This window comes from Perissodus microlepis, chromosome 23 (assembly GCF_051167445.1).
Source record: "Perissodus microlepis isolate ML-2025 ecotype Zambia chromosome 23, ASM5116744v1, whole genome shotgun sequence".
Lineage (NCBI taxonomy): Eukaryota > Metazoa > Chordata > Actinopteri > Cichliformes > Cichlidae > Perissodus > Perissodus microlepis.
The window spans coordinates 16,722,963-16,749,170 of record NC_140482.1 but is presented as its reverse complement, the minus strand read 5'-3'; the positions used below and the strand labels follow the sequence as shown (position 1 = coordinate 16,749,170).

Here is a 26,208-nt window from a genome sequence, read left to right as displayed (position 1 = left end):
TTTTTTGGTACTTTCAGTCTTTGTTATTCAAGCTTTGGGCAATCAGTCACCTTCAAAGCTGTACTTTGACCTTTGGAGCTGTTGCTTTATCTCTGTGTCTCTCACTATCTTGCCTTTCACTGTGTGAGGTAAGCACACACAACCTGAGACAATGCCCTCGCACAAATAACACTGCAGATGAAATTAATCAAAAACAGAAGCCGAAAAACGGTTTTAGGACAGTTGGAAGGGAGATGGAAGGAGAAGACCGGCTACAGTGGGAACAAAAATGAGAAGTTGAGTAAGATTTAGCCCACCCTTTCTCAGGCACGCCTCCTCCCAATGCAAGTAAACTTCCCCCAACTAAGCCACCTGTCCAGTTTTAGCTCCCTTCCCCCACCCAGCAAGCCCCTCCTCTTATTCCTCCAGGTATAAAGGTGTATTTCTGTAACCGCCTCTACCTTCTCTGCTCTGGGGAGAGTGGAAGACGCAGGACTGAAAAGAGGAAGAGAGTGAGCGTGAGAGAGAGAGAGGCAGAGGCGGAGTGGGAAGTTTCAGTTTTAAAAAGCAATTGGACTGACCACTCTCTGACTCGTGCTGCAGTCATGGGGCTTGGGGTAAGTGTTGGAACTCTGTCACAAGTTTGCTTAAGGTTGCTTAACTTTGCATGGGAGTGCCAAATTCTCCTACATTGACTTAGACTACGTCTTTCTTTACAGCTTTAGGAAGTTTATGAACTCCAGAACTCAAAGATCTCACTTGTGTTAATAATAATTTACAGGAGTTTCACAATATGTTTGAACAGGACAGTTGACATAGCTTCCCGCTTCTTAAAATCGGAAGCTCCAGGGCTTTCTTCCCTCAGGCTTTTTCTGGGTTTTTTTTTTTTGTCAGAGGCTAACTTTGTTTCCCTTTCCTTCACTGCAGAAAGGGAAAGATGAATACAAACTGGCGGCAACCTCGGAAGATGGGGGCAAGAAAGACAAGAAGGCCAAGGCCAAGAAGGATATGGACGATCTGAAAAAAGAAGTCGACCTTGTGAGTACAGAGTGCTTGAGCAAAGCCAGTCTGTAATTAGTTGCCACTTGAGGGCTCGATTGATGTGATTTAAGCATGAAATGGTGACACTAAAGCCTACAAAATGACATCTAAACTAGTTTAAGTCAAGTCATTTTATAAAATTCACTCAGTTCATGTTAACACTCAGTCACTGCCAGTGATACAAACCTCTGCTTTGGCCTCACGGCTGGTCACATGAGACGTAGCTCTGTGCTTACACTGTTGCATGTACAGTCACACATTATTGGGACTGCTTGCATAGTGTAGCTCACAGCTATAATTAAATTGCAAGCCATGTCTATAAAGACTGATCTCAACCAAACACGTCAGTGCTGGGTGGGCGTGCCAGGATGTTTCAAATGCATAAACTTCCACAAACACTCAGCATTTATTTTATTGTTAGGCTTCAAAATTTCAACTCTTCCCACTGGACTCTGATGACGTAGAGACTGGTGGAGTTGTGGAGTTTCACACTTAAAAGTTTAGACAGGTTTTTAAACATCCTGGCGTAGACAGATGAGAGAGAGGGAGGGGAAAAAAAGCAGAACACTGAGATGTTTTCCACTGGTGTCAGCTTTTTCTCAGTCACAGTCTGCAGCTTGCTTAGGTCATTTCCCAAGGTCAGCAAGGAACTTGGTGTGAGTTCACGACAAAGTCAACTGCAGAGCACCGATGACCAGTTAAAACGGTCGTTTTGGTATTTTAGAAGCCAGGGATGCTTTTATTAAAAGTTTCAGGTGTTTAGGTTTTTATCCGATACATGGAGGCATTCACCTCTCATCTCACGTCTCCACTGGATACAACTCAGCGCGACATTTATCTCAGACACTTAATATTATGCATTTCAATTCCAGGCAAATTTTCCATCCATTCGGATTAACATAGTTTTGTTGGTTATCAGTCAAAAACAGATGAAGCGGGTAAAACTAGTGCGTTTTTAAAAATACCACGTAAAGTCACTGGTTACTCGTTTATTTGTATATATGTACATATTCACGTGTATTTAAGATGTATACTCTAGAAAATATTTTAGCCTTGTCCTTGTCCTTGACAAGGTCAGTTGACACATAGGCAAGTTTACCAACATCTCCAAACACCAGTCAAGTATTAGCGAGCGATCTGTGTTGAAATGTCACTTCTGTCATGAGGAACCATCAATTATTTGGCAGAATGGTGTTTTTTAAATGTTGCTGGTCAATGACTTTCACAAGGTCACAAAGGAAACATGTAGAGAGATATTGTTAGGTAATATCCAGATATCCAACATGGCTCCAAAGTAACTTGTTAAAAACAACATTTTTGACAGAACATGCTATTAGCGGTCTTTGGCACTTCTACAGTGATTTTGTCTTGAAACAAGCGACAGTCCCTTCTTCCCAATGTCATCCTGCAGGTCACAGAATACTGAGGGTTATTAGGTAATAAAAGCCCCATCTTCCACACACATGAATGATTACTGTCCCGTGTACATCTTAACTACATCTCAAAGTCCTGCTGTCACTGAAGGACATCTCAATGTCATGGCAACCCTATCACCAAAGTGCCATGACCTCCCATGGCCTGCAATTAAAAGCAGGCAATGTCTTTCATGTGTCAGGCCACCATTGAATGTGCATTTCAAAATAAGGTTTACTGTCAAAGGGCAGCTTGGATTGATAATCCCCAGATTTGAACTTTAGTTAAATATTAATAACGTATTGGATTAATGTATCAGCTCAGTAGTAAAACTGTAGGTGACTCTCTATGAAACCCATGGATCTGGTAATCTGTTAATGATTATTGCATCATCATACAATTAACCGAGGCATCAAAGTCCAGGTAAAGACAAAGGGAACAGGCCCACAATAACACAACGCAGCTAGTGATTTGATAAATTGTGACAAAGTCTAACAGAAAGTCCTAAATATAGATCTTACTGAGTTATAGAGTTTGTTTCTTCAGCTGGTCCAGGTGTAGGTCTTTATAAGCCAGAATATGAAAGCTAGCCTGTAGCATGTAATATAAGCAGAATATCTGTGGCACATTTGGTATGGAACACTTTGCATGCTTATTGTAATGCAAAAAAGTGGCCATGCTGATTGAACCATGCGGTTACCCCCATTTTTTTCCCCATGTGACAGGAAAGCGTGCAGAGAAATGTCATCAAGCACAGTGAAGAAAGAGAAGTGGTTTAATTAACTTTTTTAATTAAAAACTTAACTAGTCAGATCAACCCAGCACACAGTAAGTGAAACTTGATGTGCACTCCTTCTGTTAAATAAAGGTTAACCAAAAAAGATACTGCAATCTATTAAAGCAGAAAGCCGAGTGACAATCATTTACCTGCAACTACAACTCTGACACGCTTTTCACAGTGCAGGCAGTAAACGACTGGAGCTTTTACACTTTAAACAATCAAAGTTATCCTGTACTTTCGTATCACCAGCACATGCCCATGCCACAGTACACGTGCTATGATTTTTAGTCTGTTGGTAGGCGGTTGCTAGGCAACGTGATGACATCACAACCCACGTAATACACCATCCAGGTTTTGTGGATACAAACCAGATGGTATTGTTGTGAAATCAAAGTGATAGCGATGCTGGAGCTGGTTTGCTGTAGGTGCATAAACACCAAAAAAAAGAAAAAAAAGAAATGGGTCATCTTAGCCCATTGATAGGTGGTTGCTAGGCAACGTCACCTCATGATATGTGACACAGCAGTCCCAGAAGATTATCTGCCGCTATCTTTAAAACCATTAACATATAAATTTGTGGCTATAAAACAACATCCTTGCTTTATTTATGTAAATAGTAATTTTTGTTTTTGTTCGTTTTTGTCTGAAAATGGAAATTAAATTGCTTTAGTGCACTCTTGATCGCATGACTGTGTTGTCTCTCAGTTTCCAATCAATGAAAGGTGGGAGTTAGATATCACTGCAGCTCATCCGAATGACATGAGATAATCTCACTGTAGGCATCGATGAACACATGCGTCTCTGGTGGTTCATTTGCAGAGCTACTTTAGTTTCTGCCGCTATCGCATTTGGAATTAACTGAATTATTGCTTGATTAAAACTTTTGGTGGCTTACAAACACTCATGGTTAAACACTACAAGAAATCATTATGAAAATCTTGCACCAAATTCACTTTGATGTCACTGATAATGACGTGAGTTAGCCTCTGAGTCAGATAGAGTTCTTGGGGAGCTTTGCTGAAATGTCAAACAAATGAGCACAAACTTTTGAGAGCAAACATCAGTCTATCAGTTGGGTGACATCGATTGACGGAGTGTTTGCTCGCAGCAAACTGATTGCTTGAGCCAATCCAAACGTCACTGAGCTCACGGCAGCCTTCATGTCTCACTTATGCAATGTCTCTCAGTCTCTTTCCTTCTCTCTCCATAGGATGATCACAAGTTAACCTTGGATGAACTTCACAGAAAATATGGAACTGACCTAACCAGGGTGAGCATTCCAGATGTGTGTATGTGTGTCTTTGTTTTTGTGAGTCTTTCAGCTGATAAAGACAAAGGTAAGGGAAGATTTCACAATCCAAGCTGAGGTCAAACAGCGGACTAAAGACGTGGACAAAGTTTCACTTTTTTCTTGTACTTATCCAGCAGTGTAGTGTTTATCCAAGAACAAAGAAGTGGAGGCACAGATAGTCATGCAGCAAAGAAATTCATTTCTTGGTTTTTTAAAGGGACTTTTCAAAACACTGGATAGAAATAAAAAGTGTCCCTGTTATTTAAAAGTACTGTAATGGTCTTGGCTATGAGTATGATTTGCAAGCAGGTCAAAGACTACTTTGTTAGAAAGTAGTCGTGCTGTTGCATTGTTACAATGATGCTACATGTTCCCACAAACAAGAGAAGACACGAGAAATTTCTAGGAAGAGGAAAGAGAGTAGCCCTTTAAGGTATCAGTGCACGCCACACTGTACAAAGAAAGCAAAGCTAGCTTCTACACAATAGTTGTTCTTCATGTTTTCCTCATCAAGCTAAGGTTACATACACACAGAATCCAATTGCACTAGCCAATACAATTCCACCACGGCCAAATGCCTGAGTGACGCTGGTTATCTCCTGAAATCTGATCTGTCTGAGTTTGCCCTAAAACAAAGGCTTCATTCACACCAGAACACCAGACTTATTGATCCTGCCAACAAGGAGAGAAAAAAAGCTCCTTGTTAATCTTGGTATTTGTTTAAAGAGACTTTCAGTCACACATGAAGTAATAGAAATACAACTTGATCATCTGGTATATTTCTCTGTCTTGGTTTTATTACTACTGGTATGTTGAGTTTTCATTTACTGCAAGTCACACATAAAACAGAGGAAGCTCTCATTTTAAGATTAGGGAGATAATTTTCTTCCCGCATTTGGGTTTTCTTTTGTTTTGTGTCAACCAGACCTTAATCCACCATGTCTTTGTAGAATAGAGTGAACCTGTTTACCAAATAAAACCGTTCTTGTTCTTGTCCTTTATTATGGTTCGCACCCAGTAAATGAAGATTTAGACAGATTTAGAGAACAGATGAATATTTTTTTATATTATAGTTTGCACAGCTTCTTCTTATCTTTGTTTTTCTTTTTAGGGTCTTTCCTCCTCCAGAGCAAAAGAGATCCTGGCCCGAGATGGCCCCAACGCCCTCACACCTCCCCCCACGACACCTGAATGGGTCAAGTTCTGCAAACAGGTAAGAGTCAAACATCCTCCCCTTGCAAACCACAAACCTGTTTTTGAATATTCAAATAGTAGAAATGCAAATTAAGTCTGTGTCACTGTAAACCAGTACAACCAGCAAAGCCTGATTGTTATTTCCTCTTGTTTCCAGCTATTTGGTGGTTTCTCCATGCTGCTGTGGATTGGTGCCATCCTCTGCTTCTTGGCTTACGGTATCCAGGCTGCCTCAGAAGATGAACCTACAAATGATAACGTAATGATAGTTTCTTTATATAGATTGTGACATATTAATTAAAGAATTAATAGTTACAAAGGTTATGTCTCTCTTCTCTCTTCATGTAGTTGTACCTAGGTATTGTGCTTTCTGCTGTCGTCATCATCACCGGTTGCTTCTCCTACTACCAAGAGGCCAAGAGCTCTAAGATCATGGAGTCCTTCAAGAACTTGGTCCCACAGGTGAGACACAAAAAGAAAAGCTAATGTAACAGCCCATTTATACACACTGTTTTTGTCTCAAATTGCTTTGTAGCCTCCCAGTGGTAACAAGCAACAGTACTAGTTGCACAACTCTAAGGAGTAGTGTTTCGTCATCGGTATTACAACAATGATGATACATTTTTACCATCACTCATCTGAATCATCTGGGAATTAAAAACAAGAAATATTCATCATGTCTTTTTGACATGTTTTATAATGTAGTTATTGTTTTATAATGTTTAACTAAAGTCTTTGGTAACACCCAACAGTACTAGTTGCACAACTCTAAGGAGTAGTGTTTCTTCGTCAGTATTACAACAATGATGATACATTTTTACCATCACTCATCTGAATCATCTGGGAATTAAAAACAAGAAATATTCATCATGTCTTTTTGACATGTTTTATAATGTAGTTATTGTTTTATAATGTTTAACTTAAGTCTTTGGTTTTATAGCAAGCCCTGGTTATCCGTGATGGAGAGAAGAAGAACATCAATGCTGAGGAGGTGGTGCTTGGAGATTTAGTGGAGGTGAAAGGAGGAGACAGGATCCCTGCTGATCTGAGAATTATCTCTGCTCATGGCTGCAAGGTCTGTATCTCAACTACTTGTGTTAATCCCAACAAATACTTTTGTAGAGCGTGGGTTTGATAGCTAATATATATTTTTAGACTGTTCAATTTACTTCTTTACACTCAAGCTGCCCTGTGATAATGTTTCTGATTCATGTGTTATGGTTTTTGAGTAATTGGGCGGAATGTTAGTCCACGAAAGCATTAAAGGCAAGCTCACATCATGATCTCAGCATTGGATGATTGCTTATCAGAAACCTTTCTATGTTTCCTAACGAGGAATCTTATCTAGACTGTGTTTGAGTTTCTTTACCCAACATACATTTGTTGCTCACCTGCAAGCTGTTTGGCAACCCACCTCCATCTCAGCTTCTCAATATATCCTTTTTCTGGCTTGATCAGCGTGATGTCTTTTGTCACTGATTCCTGCTTCTGTGCTTTCATTCCTCAGGTGGACAACTCCTCCCTGACTGGTGAATCAGAGCCCCAGACTCGTTCTCCAGACTTCTCCAATGAAAACCCACTTGAAACCAGGAATATTTCTTTCTTCTCCACCAACTGTATTGAAGGTACAGCATGGACAATTAGTGGTTGACATAGAAATGTATATAGAGATCATGAATCATCACCAAGCTTCCATGGACTCAGTCTGTCTTCTCTTTTCAGGCACAGCCAGAGGAATCGTCATCAACACTGGTGATAATACCGTCATGGGCCGCATCGCCACCCTGGCTTCCAGTCTAGAGGGCGGAAAAACTCCCATTGCCATTGAGATCGAGCATTTTATCCACATCATCACTGGAGTGGCCGTGTTCTTGGGTGTTTCTTTCTTCATCCTCTCTCTCATCCTTGGATATAACTGGCTGGAGGCTGTCATCTTCCTTATTGGTATCATTGTCGCCAACGTGCCAGAAGGTCTTTTGGCTACTGTAACTGTGAGTTTTGGTGTCTAATGGCATTCCTTTTAAATACCTTATATTTATTGATACAAAAAGACTGTAGTTCTTAAAACCTAAATTGTCTGTAGGTGTGTCTGACTCTGACTGCTAAGCGTATGGCCAAGAAGAACTGCCTGGTGAAGAACTTGGAAGCTGTCGAGACTCTGGGCTCCACCTCCACCATCTGTTCTGACAAGACCGGCACCCTGACCCAGAACAGAATGACTGTGGCCCACATGTGGTTTGACAACCAGATCCATGAGGCTGACACCACTGAGAACCAGAGCGGTACCTCTTTTGACAGGAGCTCCCCCACCTGGGCTAATCTGTCCAGAATCGCTGGACTCTGCAACCGCGCCGTTTTCCTGGCTGACCAGAGCAACGTTCCCATTCTGAAGGTGAGAAATCTTCATCTGTAAAACTACTCAGCTTCCTAAGCACTACCTGTTGTACTCTAGTTCATCCATCGTGACCACCACGAAAGACTCCAAATAATTCCCCACTGTAAGAACCTTTGTTTCAGTGGAGCAAATCCTCACAGCTCTGGTTGTAAACAAGCACAGAGCTTATTACCTCGTGGTGTATTGACCTAATTCCTTTAAATATTTTAAGGAATTTGATAGTATACCCAGTGAACATGGGATGCAGTGACTATGTGTGAAGTGCTGCAGTGTTATGACTTGTCTTGGAACTTTTGGGATACAAGCAAATACAAATGCAGCCAATCAGCGCTAGAAATCTTTAGAAAAGCACTCAAGATAATTAAAGGCTGTTTTAAATATACAGCTGGTGCTTTAGCGATGGCTGGCCAGAAAAAACCCATAAGTTAATATATATAATGAATCCTGGCAAGTGTGCTACTAATGCTCATTATGGAGGGAATCAAATGTAGGCAATGCATAGTAGGCAAATTATATTAGAGTTTATATAAGCTTATATAAGAGTGTAAGAGTAAATCAACATTTGATACAAGTGATATTGTACTGTGGAATTAAATTAAAACTGAATCCTAGTCCTCAAAATCATCTACCCAGTTTAGGAAGTGGTATTCATTAAGACCCAGGTGCTGTATATTTTATGTAATTCAACAACAAATTATCTATATATAGTTCTGTATACATCAGTCTACATTTACAACATATCGTAATAAAGAAGGCATGGGATGTGATTGTTGATCCAATTTTAATGACTGTTTTTTTCTAAAATCCACAGAGAGATGTCGCTGGTGATGCCTCAGAAGCTGCCTTGCTGAAGTGTATTGAGTTGTGCTGTGGATCTGTCAGTGAAATGAGAGAAAAATACCCCAAAATTGCTGAGATCCCTTTCAATTCCACAAACAAATACCAGGTAAACCATTCAGATAGTGTGATAAAGCTCAAAAATAAAAGAAAACTGATTCACAGATTGTTTAGCCACTCAAGTGTTGTTTTAAAGCATTGATTTGAGCATTAGGCTGTTTCCATCTTATTTCTTTTTTAACCTGAACAAGAAGGCTTGTGGCTCTGACTGTGAAACAAACAGCACAACAACCAAATACAAAGGCAACTTGACAATCACAGCCTGGCAATCCCCTAAACCCTACCCTGCTTTATCATATATTTTAGTTTAAATTACGCTGTGGTTTGCCAGTTGAGCATCTGCAAATTGAACAGAGTTAGACAATAAACTAATCAGTAAAGTATTTACTCAGGTTTAATATCATACAGTCATCAATACAAACAGACTGCTTTATCCAAACAGACCTGCTGGACATTAGAAGGCATGCAGGTTTTAGGCCATTCTGGAATGCCCTTTTTAATTAAATCTTTGGTTATCTTGGTCTGTTATGTATAGTCTCAGTGCACAACATATTTAGTAGTAAATGCTGATTTGTGCCCCCTAGTGGTTGTGTTAATCATAAGCTGTTTTTGGTTAAAGTTCTTATCAAAGCTGTCTAGAGTAAACCAGTTTTTTTTTTCATTACATAAACCACTGATAGTATAGATAAAACCTGAATTTAAATCCAGCCTTTCTGTTGTCCCACAGCTCTCCATCCATAAAAACACCACTCCTGGGGAAACCAAGCATCTGTTGGTGATGAAAGGAGCTCCAGAGAGGATTTTGGACCGCTGTTCCTCCATTGTGCTTCAGGGCAAAGAGCAGGCTCTGGATGATGAGATGAAAGATGCTTTCCAGAATGCCTATGTTGAGTTGGGAGGTCTTGGAGAGAGAGTTTTGGGTACAGAGCATTCCTTCTACAGCTACATCCTTTATTAGGTAGTGGAAACAAGGCAAAGTTCTGCAAAGTCCTGACTAGCATTTTCTTTGTGTCTTATTCAGGTTTCTGCCACTGTCACCTGCCTGATGACCAGTTCCCAGAGGGATTTGCTTTTGATACTGATGAAGTGAACTTCCCCACTGAGAACCTGTGCTTCATCGGACTCATGGCCATGATTGACCCTCCTCGTGCTGCTGTGCCTGATGCTGTTGGTAAATGCAGGAGTGCTGGAATCAAGGTATGATAACTTTTTGGATGACCAGATATTTGTTTTTTTTTGTTTGTACAAAGTACTCAAATTTTTTCTCATCTCTTCTTTCTCAGGTCATCATGGTCACAGGTGACCATCCAATTACAGCCAAGGCTATTGCTAAAGGTGTGGGTATCATCTCAGAAGGCAATGAGACTGTTGAAGACATTGCTGCCCGCCTGAATGTTCCAGTTTCAGAGGTCAACCCTAGGTTAGTTCTCTTTCAAAGATTCACTGTGCTAGTGTCTCTCAAGTGTAAGGAGCAGCTGTTAAAAATCGTTCTGTGGCCATTAGCTGGTGAATGGACTGGTTCTTAAATAGTGCTTTTGTACTCTACCTTAGCACTTAAAGCACTTTCTTACTACAAGCTTCATTACCTCTTCAACACACAGTCACACCAGCACCCTTTTCTATGCCAAAAGTGTTTTTAACCTTATCTCTACTCCATTTTAACCTTTCCATTTTAACTTTTAACCTTACATTTACTCTGGATTTGTGGAAACTCGGGGTTCAGTAACTGGCCCAAAGATACTTGGATGCAGATGGAGGACTCCCAATTAGTAGACAACCTGCTCTACCTCCTCAGCCACAGCCACCTTAGAACAAAGCAGTTGCTGTAGGGTAGGTGTGGCTGAGGAGCTAGAACTCATTGTCTATAATTGGGAGTCCTAGTTTTTCCTAAGGGTGATGCTGTCTTTGTTTTGGTCAAATTGACTTTATTTTTTTGTTTTTTTCTTTCTAATCTCCTGATGATACCCTACTGTTGTACTAATGTTGTTGTAATTTCTTCAGGGATGCTAAGGCCTGTGTTGTCCATGGTGGTGAGCTTAAAGACATGACCTCAGAGGAGCTTGATGATTTGCTGAAGCACCACACTGAAATTGTATTTGCCAGGACCTCCCCTCAACAGAAACTGATCATTGTGGAAGGATGCCAGAGACAGGTGAGCATCGGGGGGGATTCTCACAGACACAGTTTGACAAATGTTTTGTTTGGAACTCGTAAAAACATGTTCTTCCTTGTCCAGGGAGCCATTGTGGCCGTGACAGGTGATGGTGTGAACGACTCTCCAGCTCTGAAGAAAGCTGACATCGGTGTTGCCATGGGTATCGCTGGATCTGATGTCTCCAAGCAGGCTGCTGACATGATCCTGCTGGATGATAACTTTGCCTCCATTGTCACTGGAGTGGAAGAAGGTAAGATCTATATCAAGACCTACACCTGTAGAAATCTGGAAATACAAAATACGAAGCATCACTGAATCTGCTAAATTACTTTGTTCAGGCCGTCTGATCTTTGACAACTTGAAGAAGTCCATCGCCTACACTCTGACCAGTAACATCCCCGAGATCTCACCCTTCCTCCTCTTCATCATCGCCAACATCCCTCTGCCCCTGGGAACCGTCACCATCCTCTGTATTGATCTGGGAACTGACATGGTGAGCTGTTTGGCTCTTCATCCTGTTCTATAGAGAGATTCAACTGAACTCAAATTTGGGTGGAAAGTTCATGTATATATTTATTCACTTGTGGTTTTGCAGGTCCCTGCCATCTCCCTGGCTTATGAGAAAGCTGAGAGCGACATCATGAAGAGACAGCCCAGAAACCCCAAAACAGACAAGCTAGTGAATGAAAGGCTCATCAGTATAGCCTACGGACAAATTGGTAAGACATTATTTATTTATAAATCTCAGTTTTTATAATCGATACATGACTTCTGACCAATGTTCCCTCTAAGCTGCGTGCGTGCGCAATTGCGCACTGCTGGCACGGTCTGCGCACAGAAAATCTGTGTTGTGCACAGAAAAAAAATCTGCCACCTTATCCCATAGTCCAGCCAATAATGCGATTCACATTCGTATATACGCAGCTAATCAGCGTTGTTGACAGGCTATGACAGCGTCCTTATGTGCCGACACCGGTCTTTTAGCTAGCAAAGTGGCGTGGCTGATGTGGAGTGAAGCCACGTTAATGACAACGTGTACAACCATTGGAGATGTGAGCAGGACAGACGGAACAATTGACGGAAAAAGTGTGGACTTTATACCAGTTTTTAAATTGTGTTGTTGTAGGCCACGTAAAACCAGAGTTATGATAAAAATATATGCAATGTTTCGTTTCCTTCCTGAATACCATTGTTATTTATATTTATTGCGGGAAGAAACGGTAAAACCAGCGTTTTATAAGGAACACGCTTGAAAGCACTCTCCGCCTGTGAGCAAAAACAAAATCAGAAAATGATATGGCAACATGGCATTTAGTTGCTTAGGAAGGGGGAAGTTTTAGGACTGACACTGGTGTTTTGAGATGTGAGAGATTTGCGATAGTTTTCAATAGTTTTGTTGTGTGTGTCAGAAAAATGAGGCGACTGCTGAATGTTACAGGTGTTACAGGAGTGATACATCTCCAGCTGTCAGGCCTGCAGGTATCAGGCTTTTGTTCTCCTTTATCTCATAGTGGACAGAAATTTTTTTTTTGGAGTGGCACAAATAATTTGTGTGGCATCAAATTTGATGCAGAACACCTGATTGTTCTGTATATAGTTTGAAATATTTATTTTAAAAAAACACCTTGGCTGCATTTTTAGGTAAACAGCTGCAAAAAACGTTGTTTGCAAAACTCAGTTACTTTTTTGAAGAAGTAACTATATAATTAATTGCCCAGCATTGGTCATTATATACTGTATTTTGCAGACAGAGAGTTACAGGACTCTCTCCCAGACCACAGACTCATACTCATAATACAAGTCAGAGCTTTATAAAAAAAAAAAAAAGAAAAGAAAGAAAGAAAGTTGTGTTTTCAAACTTGGAGTTCAAGTTATTTTTACTTCCAATAGTGTTAACATACTACACAGGTCATGAACAAGATTTTTTTTTTTTAATTTTCATTGTAAGTGGGCTAAAGCAGTTAATTAAAAGTAGTCTAACATAAATGTAAATGCTGTAATTTTATTATTTTGGTGTTTAATATATTTATTATTTTTCACAATGAAATACAAAAATACAAAGCATCAAATAAAAGTAAAAGAGGGGAGAAAAATTAAAATAAAAACCCACCCTGACAAACAACACCCCTGTTCGCTGTCAAGTAATCAAAAGTTTAAAAGGAAAAACTTTCAATCAGTGCGAAATAACACCAGCCAAGGTATACAGAATAAGAAGGAAGAAAAAATAAGCAAACAAATATAATTAAAAATAAATAAATAAATAAATAAATAAATAAATAAAGGTCACTCCTGAACCTGTGTTGATGGTTGGTCAAAAAATATCAAAAAGGGTTTCCAGACTTTATTAAATTTATTTACAGAGCCTCTCAAAACGAACCTAATTTTCTCTAATTTAAGATGAAATAATACATCCTTAACCCAATGAGAAACCGTGGGCGGGGCTGTGTCCTTCCACTTCAAAAGTATTAGACGTCTTGCCAATAGTGTAGAGAAGGCAATAAGTCTTTGACCCCCTGCCGGTAGTGCCAGACCATCGGAATTGACCCCAAATAAAAATAAAAGTGGATTGAGTGACACTCTCATTCCAAATATGCATGACAAAGCCTCACAGACATCCGTCCAGAACTTTTGTATTTTGGGACAGGACCAAAACATATGGATCAAGGTGGCCTCTGCCAATTTACATCTTTCGCACGTTGGGTCAATCTGAGGATACATCTTTGCCAATTTTGATTTGCTGAGATGTACCCTATGCACTATTTTAAACTGCAGAAGGCAATGTCTTGCACACATGGAGGACGAGTGAATATTACTTAAAACATTGCCCCAGTCTGCTTCAGTAATACAGATTTTAAGATCCTCTTCCCAGGATCGCTTAATTGCAGACATAGAGGAAGAACCCAGGTGCAAAATCAGAACAAGTATTGATGATATGGCCTTTTTCTTAACCGGGTTAAAACACATAATGTCATCCATTACATCATTAGGGGGTTTATTTGGGAACCCTGGGATAGAGCCTGAAAGAAAGTGTCATATTTGTAGATACCTAAAAAAATGAGAGGGGGGTAAGTTGTATTTATTAGTCAGCTGTTCAAATGAGGCAAACGTGCCGTCAATGAATAGTTCTTTTAAAGATCTCAGCCCTCACCTCTGCCAGCCCTGAAATGTGGCATCAGACATTGAAGGGGAAAAAACATAGTTGGAAGCTACTGGGCTGCCTAAGCACATCTTCAGAAGATTAAAATGTTTTCTAAACTGAAAGCAAATTTGGATAGTATTAACTACAGGATTCTCAATTGTCAGGCTGTTGGGTAACGGGATAGATGCACCTACGACAGACAATAGCAAGAAAGAACCAGAAGAGAGCTTCTCCATTTCTACCCATACGGGTCCGCTGCAATCGTGCTGATAGTGCTGATAGCTCAGTTCCATATCGCGAAATGCCTTGAATAGCATGATTACTTCTTATAGCTATTGCCAATGGCTCAATAGCTAATACGAAAAGGAGGGGGCTGAGGGGGCAGCCCTGACAGGTTCCACGATGTAAGCGGAATGGTTTAGAATAACGGTTATTAGTGAGTACCATAGCTGAAGGACAGGCATAGAGTAATTTCACCCAGGATAAAAAGGAACTTCCAAACCCAAATCTTTGCAAGGCCTCGAATAGATATTCCCATTCTACTCTATCGAAAGCCTTCTCCGCATCCATGGAGGCATTTAGAAGCAGCTTGACTGGGGGTGTACATTATATTAAGTAGTCGACGAATAGTAAAAAAGGAGTGCCTGTTTTTAATAAAACCAGTCTGAGCTGAAGAGATTATGTTGGGTAAAACTTTTTCCAATCGGTTGGCCAAAACCTTTGCTAGTATTTTATAGTCTGAATTCAGGAGTGAAATCGGCCTGTAGGATCCACATTCCAAAGGGTTTTTATCTTTTTTGGGAAGTAATGTTATACAAGCTTGATTTAGGCTATCAGGTAAAACACCTTTGGCAAGAGAGACAGTATATAATGTAGCTAACACAGGGGCTAGTTTTCCAGCAAAGGCGGCATAAAATTCGTTCGGTAAACCATCAGGGCCTGGTGATCGGCAAAACTGTAATGATTTTATTGCCGTTATGATCTCCTGCTGCTGCAGAGGTGCATCCAGGGTGGAAACCTCGTCTGGGGACAATGTTGGAATCTTTAGGTCTCTAAAATAGTCAGAGAGAAGGTTAGAATCATTGGTATTATCGGAGCTATACAACTTATAATCCTGTTGATCTGTAACAGTTCCACCATCTCGGGTTGAGACCCCATTAATAGTTTGCCTGGCTCTTGCACATTTCAACTGTCTTGCTAGAATCTCTCCCGCCTAATCTCCATGCTCATAGGTATCACTGCGGTTCTTTAACAATAAATATTCTATAGAGTTTTAAGATGGGTTTCTTGGATAAAGGCTATATCAGCACCCATATTTTTCAAATGAGTGAGAACCTTCTTTCTTTTAATAGGATGGTTCAGGCCTTTAACATTCCAGGTCACTAAGTCAATAGAGGTAACCATTGAAAATATATCAAAAATTTTAGCTCATTCTTGCTCAGACAAGAAACATAAAACACTTGGAACCCTCCCAGAAACCCCCTGAACCCCCAGGTGACGCTAGCTGTCAGAACAAACAGCACACCTACCCAATCTAACTGAAAAACTTCCATAACTATCCTACCTAAAGCTCCTTAAGCCCGCATAGTGGAAAGGTTGGAATAAGACCCACCAGGTGTACACCGGTGAAGTCCACCATTCAAAATATGTGTAAAATAATTGCACTGTCACGCCAAAAAATAATAAAGAAAAAGAAATGAAGTTAAATGTCTGAAAATCAACAAAGGAAGCATGACAATGCCGTAACAGTCGTCCGAAGTAGTCCCGTGTTCCACGCGCCTCAAAACAGTTCAGTCTTCCATGGAGTCTTGCACAAACCTTTCGGCCTCAGCCACAGAGCCAAATGTGAGGCGTACACCATCTGTTTTAACAATGCGTAGTCGTGCCGGGTATAGCAGTGATGGTTTCAGGCCCATCTTGTACAAGCTTGACATCACCGACCTGTATTCTCTCCGCTGGCTCACCACCTCAGGGCTGTAGTCTTCGTAGACTCGGAATGGTTTTTCCATATACTTCAGGTCGTTCCTCCTAGCCTCTCATATTAGCAGCTCCTTGTTTTGGTAGCGGTGAAAACAGACAATGACGGGCCGCGGTCTGCCTCCAGGGGCCGGTTTGGGGGCCGAAATACGGTGTGCACGATCCAGTTCGGGGGGAGAGGGGAAAATGTCTCTCCCAAAAACGTCTTGCAACAACTGTGAGAAAAACTTAGAGGGTTGTGGACCCTCAATCCCTTCCTCCAGGCCGATAAGGCGGGCATTGCAGCGTCTGTTTCTCGACTCAATGTCCGATAGCTTAGCCTTCAGCTTTTCATTAGCGACCCGTAGTGTCTCACAGGTATCCTCCACTTTAGCAAGGCACTGGTCGAGCGGTTCAGCGCTTTCCTCCAAAGATTCTAGGCACTCACCATGGTTGTCCGATGCCTTCTGTAGTCCATCCAGGTTTTTACTCACGTCATCAAAAGCTGACTTTTAGCTCCGCCAGTAAAGCTGTTATGTCGGCTTTGCTAACATTCACAGGAACGCTAGCAACCGCGCATTCGGTTGTTTTACCATTCGACTTCGCAGGTTTAGGCGACATGACAGGGCATCAAATGTTCCGACAGCTTCACCAAATCACCAAGATATTTGCCTCAAAAGATAAGTTAGGTGGGCTTGCTCAAATAACTAAAAGTTGCGGGAGCTAAGGGGAAAGCGTGACTACCCCATGCTTGTCTATAATTTGATTATTTTAATAAACCATGTAACTTGGACGGATTCGATGCTGGCGTGACCACAGTGCACGTCTGCTGTTGCTCACAGTGGTCCAAAGGACCGCTCAGGGAGTTTGTGTCGCTCAGACACATGAAAAATTAGAGGGAACATTGCTTGTGACTAGTGGATGTTCCTCCTACCAACTCAAAACAAAACAAAACACAAACTGAAGTGTATGCTCTCTACTGCCCCCTGGTGGACAGTCTGCATACTGTACTTTGAATCCCATATCCAAAATGGCTGCCTTGTTGTGGCGAGTTGCGCTTTGCTGGGGAAATCTTTGCTTATTACAATACATTTCTGGTGTGAATATCATTGCTTTGTTTCAGATGGTTTTGATGTTTTTATACCTGACTTCATGGTAAAGTCTGCATCAAATACAACACAATGGGTTTCCAAAGTCAGTTTTTTTTGTCCCCCATATCTCTCCTTTTTTATATTTCACCTTATGAAGCAATCTATATGATGCTTATTACAGTGACAAAGTCAATATTTCCATTAATTAACTACACTTATTAAAGCTTGAAATGTCTCTGTGTGCTGCCAAAATCACATTGGATTTTAAATCAACTGATCAAGATGAGATTGTAGCACAGACTTCCAGCTTTAATTCAGCACATTTTTAGAGACTAAATCCATTTAAAGTCGTGTTTTTAAAAATCCTCAAAAAGAAGAAAATCAAATTAAAGGATATCTTCACAATTTCAAACATATAGTTTTATACTGTTAAAAACTCATCTTTTTAAACTTGCTTTTGGTTGATTTTTGTTTCTATGTTTTCACTTCTCTGTGAAGCACTTTGTGTTTTTATCTTGGAAGGTGCTATACAAATAAAATGTTACTTGATTTACTTACTTTTATGTCTCTCCAGAGGCTTAGCTTTGCAGGGAATGCCACTTACATGTTATATTTGGTTGTCTTATCTCCATCTTGATTACCAGAGGCAAGTATGAAAGTTGTTAATGAAAGCTAGAGAAACTGTAACTCTGCTTCTGATTTGCATTTCCTGAGGTTTCCTGTTGTTTTTCTCCTGTTAGGTATGATGCAGGCCACAGCTGGCTTCTTCACATATTTTGTCATCCTGGCTGAAAATGGTTTCCTCCCCATGGACCTGATAGGACTCAGAGTGCTGTGGGATGATAAATATGTAAATGACCTGGAAGACAGCTATGGGCAGCAGTGGGTCAGTCACACTTATGCTTAAATTTAATTGGAGTTTCAGTCTAGGAAAAGGAAAACATTCTAATCTTTTCCTTTTTATTTTATTCTGTTCCAGACATATGAGCGCAGAAAGATTGTAGAGTACAGCTGCCACACAGCCTTCTTCGCCAGTATTGTGATCGTGCAGTGGGCCGATCTGATCATCTGTAAGACCAGGAGGAACTCCATTGTGCAGCAAGGAATGACGTATGTACACATAGAGATGCTTGAGATCTTCAAATGACAACTGGGTCTTTATATTTGAGTAATTGTAAATAAAATCAAAGACATTACTGATGAGATGGCTTCAAGCCACAATGACAGTTTGGTACTGTGTTGCATGCTTTCCTATGACAAGAACATCAATATGTCAGGTAATTTTAAGAGTAGGAGCTTTTGTTGTATTGACCCATACCTTTTTTTTTTCACCCCCACAGGAACCGCATCCTCATCTTTGGGCTCTTTGAGGAGACTGCTCTGGCTGCCTTCCTTTCATACTGCCCAGGCATGGACGTTGCCCTCAGAATGTACCCTATGAAGTGAGTCAAGTACACAAACAGAACCATCCTGTGACTCATGACTTTAAAATTAGCTTCCAAGATAATTTTGTAGGCTCCAATAATCATGCAGAACGTTTCATTTTCCTTTTTCACTGTTGGCTTTTGTTGATATCCCACTTTGCGTGTCTGTTCAGTTTATGTGAGGACCTCGCTGAGCACAAGGCAACTTTTGTTAAAGTGTGAAAAGCCTTCTTTCTGCAAATTTGCAGACATCCCTGGTTGTTGGATCCTTCCGGAGGTTTCTCGTACATCACTCAGTGCAGACAGCCCTTTGAGAGCTTCATGTTTTCAGTTTGGTGATGCTTTAGCTTTATCATCTCGTTGAAAATAAGATGGCTATTATCTAGTGTCACTGATAATTTCCACTTCAGAGGCAGAGCGAAGCACAAGAGATGCTATACTAATGAGTTTCTTTGCCCAAAAGAGAAAAATAGAAAGCACTGAGGCTCATTAGCTCAAGAGTTCACACGCTACTTTCCTTTGTCACCTTTATTCATCAGTTTCCCATGGATCTGTCTCTCCTTTCTCACCTTCTTCATTCACCTGTTTTGTGTCCCAGACTCTAGCTTCTGTTTTGTTCTTTCTAAGTTATTTCTCTCTTTACCTCTGTAAATATCTTATGCAGATTAAAGGTGCTGAGCATATCTGTCTGACACTATGCCCTTCTGGGGTATTTTATTGGGTAAAGACAGGGGTGTAGGCCCCTGCTCTAGTTCTAAGACACTTATAGAATCACACAAACCCCCTCTAGAAGTTTTGTGGATTTGTTTTCAGGGCTTTGCATTAGTGGGCTTTTAGCAGCCTCGTTAGCGTTGCCAGAGAGCACTATCAAAGAGATGAACAGGATATGTCCTCAACCCAGCTGTCAGATTTCTCTGCCTCATTTTGTTTCAACGGCTTCTGAATTCATTTAATAGCCGGTTCTCCACAGCCTAATGCTCACCCCAAAAGCTTTTCTGTTCAAAAGAGAAGAGCGTGCTTGTGTTGGGGTTTTTTGTCACATTCCCATTAATAATTCAACCTGTCTGTCCATCCTTACCTTTAGGCCATTGTGGTGGTTCTGTGCCTTCCCCTACTCCCTCCTCATCTTTGTTTATGATGAAGCCAGAAGATATATCCTCAGACGCAACCCAGGAGGTAAGAGCTTCACTAACTCTTGACATATATAACTATCTGAGGCCCCTAGGACACATTTTTGCCTGTATTCTCAGTATTGTAATCTGAATGTAGTGGGGCACAGAGGGATTTTTTACTTGACAAAAAGTCAGATGCAGAAAAATGTGCTGCGTTGCTTAAAATATGTGCTCTCTGCACATTTGGAAAGAAGAGGATCATATTTTTGCATATTTGGGAGGTGATTTTCTTAAAAATTCGCCCCACACATTGCAATAATCTCAATGCATGAAAAGCACTGAAGGCAGAGGAAAAATGTGTCCCTTTAACGTAATTAAACCGCATAAAAAAAAACCCCATCTGAATGCGAGACCTTCTTTTTAGCTATTTTTTGACAAACACACGGGATTGAAAACACGACTGCAAAGTAGTGAAATATTGATGGCTTTAAAAGGTGTTGAAACTTCTAAAAAAACCCACAAAAACAAACAAACTCCCTCCAGCGGCTGATGTCAGTCTCATTGATTCATTGAGGCTGACATCACAGAGCAAAGGCAGCCGCAGCTTTGTGAAGGTGCCCACTGTACTGTGTGAAAATGAGACACAGGTGTGTGTGTGTGTGTGTGCGCACGCGCGCTCAGCAAAAGTGGCGTATGCCTCTTGCGAGTCTATTTTTCGTGGATACTCGTGTCCAGTATTGCTGCCACAACTGCGTCCCTACACTGACCAGTGAGCTGAGGCAGATGGCAGAGCCCAGTGGGATTTGAACCCCCAACCGTGGTGTAGTTAATGCATCATTCCACCCACAAAGCTGAACAGAACCTGTACGAAGGGCTGGCTCTGAAGCAGCTGTGTGAGAGTGCGTGTGCGCTACATCTGAGCCCCACGGCACAGATCAGTGAACATCCCACTGCCCATCCATGGTGAATAATGTGTTACATTCAGACAGGAAAAAACACAAGTTGAGCTGACATGGTTTCTAGCAACTTTGGCTCTTTTTTTCCCCCTTTTCTTTCTTTTTTTTTGAAAGCGCTAGCAAATAAATACTTTTTCCACTCCATAAATAGCCCAAAGTGAACTGCCCTTAGATCATTTTTAACTTTTTTAAAACTATTTTTTAACTCACAGTTTCTCCCAAAAGTGAAACCCAACATGCTAAGTGGTATAATTCAAGCATTTAGAGCAGGGATGTCAAGCTCATTTTACATCGAGGGACACATACAGCCCACTTTGATCTTAACTGGGCCCTTTTTGTCGTTGTAAGTTTAAGTGCAGATTTAATCCATCTGATATCTATAATATAAGAAAAATAAGTGAAATAATAACCAAAACAGAGGCATTTCTATAGTAGATGGTCATCTATGACATGATTTTATTATTTAATTTATCACTGTAGGATGATTAGTATGCATGGGGTGGTCTTTATCAGTAGGTAAAACTGAAAGATTTATGAAAATACTGGCGCCTTATGTTTGACACCAAATACCAAATTGGTGTCAAAATTGGAGAATTTTGGTATTAGGACCACTCTCGCCATTCATTTTTACTGGATTTTATGTCCATCTAATGATATAAAACCCAAACATCTAGCTTTTGAGCTACAGGGTCATTTTATGTGATTCTTTTAGTCATTTCATCCCAGGGTGATTATTCATGGCCTCACTGATGGTGTAACCTCATAAGCAACCATGAAACAAAAATGACACAGCCTCTCCCGTCCCTTCAGGGTGCATCTTCTAATGGCCGCATTTCCCCTAAATTTAGCATGCAGTCTCTCGCACACGGCCCAAGCCCAGTCAAGTCTTATTTCTTCGAATCACTGTCAGCCAGCATGAGGGGTGAAATCTTTCTGAGCGCGAGGTTTGAGGCCAAAGCCGTTTTAGATGTGGCTGTCGTGTTGTATTCCATCTTTGTTTTTCTCTGTAAAAGACAACGAGACAAATTTGAGCCCTAAACTGTGAGAAAGATAAAAAAAAAAAAAAACCTCCCTAATTGTGTCTCCTTTGCTTTCTAGGTTGGGTGGAGAAAGAAACATACTACTGATCCAACACCACACAGACACGGAGGGAGCGTGTGCTTCATTACTATTTAATGCCATGTTACATATTTGTTTGAGATATTAGACCCCCCCCATTAATAACACCACAAAGCATGGATAGATTAAGATTATATTGATGTGTGTTTCTTTCCCCAATAAAACATTCCCACTGTTCACTGAGGCTGCTTGCATGATTGCTTGTCTCTCTGATGCCTTTGGACTGGAAACCGTGTTTCAGGAACTCGATTCAGGATGTTCCGAGGTTCAGCAGATACATACCTGTGAGTCAGGCGCAATGACCCGTGCAGTGGGATTATCCACCTCAACAGTCTTCACTTCAGGAATTGAATATGAAGAGCTTAATGGGGAACAAGCAAGATGTCTCAGGGAAGGAGAAATATTTTAGGGCATTTTCACAGGAAAGCATGATCATCATTTACCATCAATTAGTAACTTAGTAGTAATTAGTAACCAGCAGCTGGCTTGTGACATCCTAAGAAATTTCAAATTCCTACTTTTAAAATCTGAAAATCAACTAAAATCTGAGGGAAGTTTGGATATTATTTTGATTAGGGAGACTAGGAGAGTTCAGACTGTATTGAAGTATTGAAGAATAAAGGTGGTCAGAACAAATATTGACTTTCAAATTCAGTAATTGTACAAACTCTGTTTTTGCCTCATATACTGTATTTCCATTTTCATGTTCAGTAAACAGCTGTACTTTCCTCGCAAAAATGAGGAACAAGCACACTGAAACAATGTGTGTGTGTGTGTGTGTGTGTGTGTGTGTGCGTGCTTAAAAGTGTCTCTATTATCTCAAGAGCCACATCTGTCACAGCAGTGTTTGCAATGGATTGGTCTGTTGACCGCTAATGCAAAGAGGGCCTCAGTGAAAATGAACTGAAACCACTCTAGTGCTATCTACTTTGTGTTTACACTGGTCATTATGATTGCCCCTCAACCTGTCTTGTGTGTGTGTCTGTGTGTGTGTGAGTATCTAATCATCATGCCAACCTGGTCACAGATGGCCAGCTTCACATACACACACACACACACACTTGGGGGAAAAGTGCTTGAGCCGAAAGAGTAATCTTTCAGGTGATTTCTTCCACAGCAGAGGGTGCTGCTGCAAGACAGAGTCTAGAGTCAAGAGTCTGCAGACAAAAGGATGGAGGGATGTAGAGGAAAGAGGGACAAAGAATGGGGTCGACAAAAGTGAGTCAGGGTGACGATGAGGAAGGGAAAGAGTTGGGGCATGAGAAACAAAGGCAGGCATTAATTTGTGTTTTTAGGGGCTGACATTATGAAGTTTAGTTTATGGGTTTCTGCTCACTGCTTTGAGAGAAAACGAGGCTGCAGACAGACTAACATTATCATGTCTTCAGCCCCCCCCCCCACACACACCCCTCCACTCCCCCACCCCCAGTCCTGCCCTCCTTCACAAGCAGGGCCCCTGAACGTGCCTGTTGCTATGGCAACTCATTTGAGAGCCCTCTCTCTCTCGCTCTCTCTCTCTCTCTTTCTCTAACATCTAAATAAAATCTTGGCTATTTATAGCACAACACTGGCAACATGCAAGCCAGCCACATTTAATCGTGCACCCACAAATGGGAATGCAAAACAAAAATGCAGTAAACAGGCAACTGCACATGTGCAGTAATACACAGGAGGACGTATAGGCTTGTGTGCACACCCGCCTCCTCTATGCCAAGGCTTGCTGCTGTGCGTCCATCTGTGAATTAAGTCCACCTGTGGGTTTTGTTTGTTTACCCCTGCTTTGGGGTATTTTTTTCTCATCATATTTCAGAGCAGAGCTGGTCTGATAAGCAACCATGGAGTTAATGTGTGTGTGTCTGTTGAACTCCTTGCTGAAGCCCGCCATTGAAATCTTCCCGTCGTCTGTTTGATCTATTTCAGCTTTATCTTGACACTTGCTGCAGAGTGCTCTCCAGGCCAGCTGATGAAGTCTGTCAGAATGCACAGGGATCCAGACAGCGAGTGACACCGTTTACCTATCGGGACACAATAGCACTCCGTAACTGCAGGCTCATATTGCCCTGCCCCGGTCTACTTCATTCTTGAGAAGGTCGCTCTCAAAGCGTAATCTGTCACAGCCTTCTGATGCGGCTGGTTCGAGCTGCAGACAGGAGACAGGAGAGCAATGAGGGGGGAATTATAAATGTGGGTTTGCCCTCGAGATTTACGGAATCTGAAGCCTTGGTGGAGCTTTGGCTCATGAACATAAGGCTGTAACTTTCCTTTTTTTCCCCTCTGGCCATATATATACGACAGCAAGGGGCTGACTGTTTCTGGTTTCAAGCTTACATGCAGCGATGAAAGACTAAATCTCTCATTTGTGTTGTGTGATGAAAGGGTTTAAAAGCTCATGGAACAGATGCAAATGGCCATAAGAGTGCTGCTGCTGCTGCTGCTGCTGCTGGGGTAGTGTACAGCAAAATCTTGCTGCAGTGTGATAGTCAGTGGGCTCTCGGCACAGATCCCTCTCCCTCTACCTTGCAATCTCCGCAGGAGGTGGTCAGAGGTTGGGCGGTGTTCTGGAGCTGGTATATGTTCAAAGTATATGTGGCCTAGTACCAGGGGAGAAAAAGGAAACAATAGGCTGGCTGGTCAGAGGGAAAGAAGGGAAAAGTGTGAAGGCGCCCCAGGGCAGAATGGAGGCCTGGGATGCTAATGAATTTTGACATGATAAACCAACAAAACAGATACGCTTTTATAAGCTTTTGTCTGCTTATACCCTCAAAACCCATGACAAGCCTGGTCAGACTATACTGCGAGCATGAGTGTACCTTTTTTTCTGCAGCTAGAGATTCAGAAGCAGGGGCTTCAAAAGTTGGCTGCCCGCTATCAGCACGCAACAACCTTGTCAAAGCAGCAGGGGAAGGGAGGTGTCTGCGAACCCAGCTGTTAAGCCGGGAGAGGTGTAGATGAATCAGGAGTGTGTGTGCATGTGTGTGTGTAGTAGTTTGCTAACAGCGGGGTGTTAGTGGTGGGCCTCTTTTGTGCAGAGCTGAAGTTTAAAGCAATAGTTCAACATTTCTGGTGAACAGTCTTTCTTGGTTGGTACTTTGATTCTAAGCTCACATTAAGCTGTCCTTTAATGAGGATTTAAAAAGTATAGAAATGATATGAGTATAGTTCATCTAGATGGTTGCCTTCATATTTAAGTGTTTCTTCTATAAAAGGGTTTGAAGGTGCCAATATTGCTGGTCACAGAGGCTAACCACATTTCAATTTAATTTACAAATAGATAGGACCTTGAAAACACATTTGTCCTCATTTATTAACGGAAAATAAGTATCCAGCTATCTGGCCCTGTGCCAGTGTTAGTATTTCACACAAGAACTGGTAATGAAGTAGGCTACAGTTTCTCAAAAATTAATGCATCAAAGTCAATGACACCTATCAAAACCATTTCTAAGGCTTTGGGACTCCAGTGAACCACAAGTGGAAAAACATGGAACAGCGACGAACCTTCAGGAGTGGCCGACGCACCAAAGGTACTCTAAGAGTGCATCGTCGACTCATCCAGGACATCACAAAAGAACCCAGAAAAACACCCAACGAACTGCAGGCCTCACTTGCCTCAGTTAAGGTCTAAGTTCATGATCCAACAATAAAAAAGAGACTGGACAAAAATGGCATCCATTTCCAAGGAGAAAACCACTGCTGACCAGAAAACACATATTGATGATACCTGAGACTTTTAGGAAAATATTCGCTGGACTCACGTGACAAATGCGGAACTTTTTGGAAAGTTTGAGTCTCGTTACGTTAGACATCAAACAGAAAATCATAACAAGATCATAATACTAACATTTAAACATGGTGTTGGTAGTGTGATGGTCTGGGGCTGCCCTGCTGCTTTAGTACAACTTGCTGTGATTGATGGAACCATGAATTGTGCTCTCTAGCAGAAAAAACATTAGTTAATGCCGTGGAGCTCAAGAGCACTTTCGCTATGCAGCAGGACGATGATGCGAAACACACCAGTAAGTCCACCTCAGACTGGTTAAAAAAAATAAAATGAATATTTTGCAGTGCCCCAGTCAAAGTCTGGACTTACATCAGATTGAGATGCTCTGACGCAACTTTAAATGTTGCGTCAGAGCACATAAATAAAGCACCACAAATAAAATTCTGGGACAAAATTCTTCCACAGTGATGTGAAAGACTCATTTGCTGTTATCACAAACACTTGATTGCAGTTATTGCTGCCTAGAGTGGCACAACCAGTTATTAGG

At 41.3% G+C, this 26,208-nt stretch overlaps 1 protein-coding gene across 1 annotated transcript; it reads left to right on the top strand.

Moving 5' to 3' along the window:
- The first annotated feature begins 394 nt into the window (after positions 1–394).
- LOC146361105 (sodium/potassium-transporting ATPase subunit alpha-1) lies at positions 395–22,126 on the top strand. The gene is made up of 23 exons (XM_084921134.1): positions 395–596; positions 907–1,017; positions 4,425–4,484; positions 5,617–5,718; positions 5,857–5,958; positions 6,048–6,161; positions 6,640–6,774; positions 7,207–7,324; positions 7,422–7,690; positions 7,783–8,091; positions 8,906–9,040; positions 9,719–9,911; positions 10,013–10,188; positions 10,275–10,411; positions 10,993–11,143; positions 11,228–11,396; positions 11,485–11,639; positions 11,742–11,865; positions 18,073–18,218; positions 18,312–18,442; positions 18,673–18,774; positions 19,841–19,932; positions 21,923–22,126. Exons 1-23 carry the CDS (start codon positions 585–587, stop codon positions 21,949–21,951), a joined length of 3,072 nt encoding a protein of 1,023 aa, XP_084777260.1. The 5' UTR covers positions 395–584; the 3' UTR covers positions 21,952–22,126.
- The last annotated feature ends 4,082 nt before the right edge of the window (positions 22,127–26,208 follow it).

Coding starts and splice junctions, on each gene's coding strand:
- LOC146361105 (XM_084921134.1), top strand. Junction 1,018..4,424: donor TGAAAAAAGAAGTCGACCTT/GTGAGTACAGAG, acceptor CTCTCTCCATAG/GATGATCACAAGTTAACCTT. Junction 10,412..10,992: donor GTTTCAGAGGTCAACCCTAG/GTTAGTTCTCTT, acceptor TAATTTCTTCAG/GGATGCTAAGGCCTGTGTTG.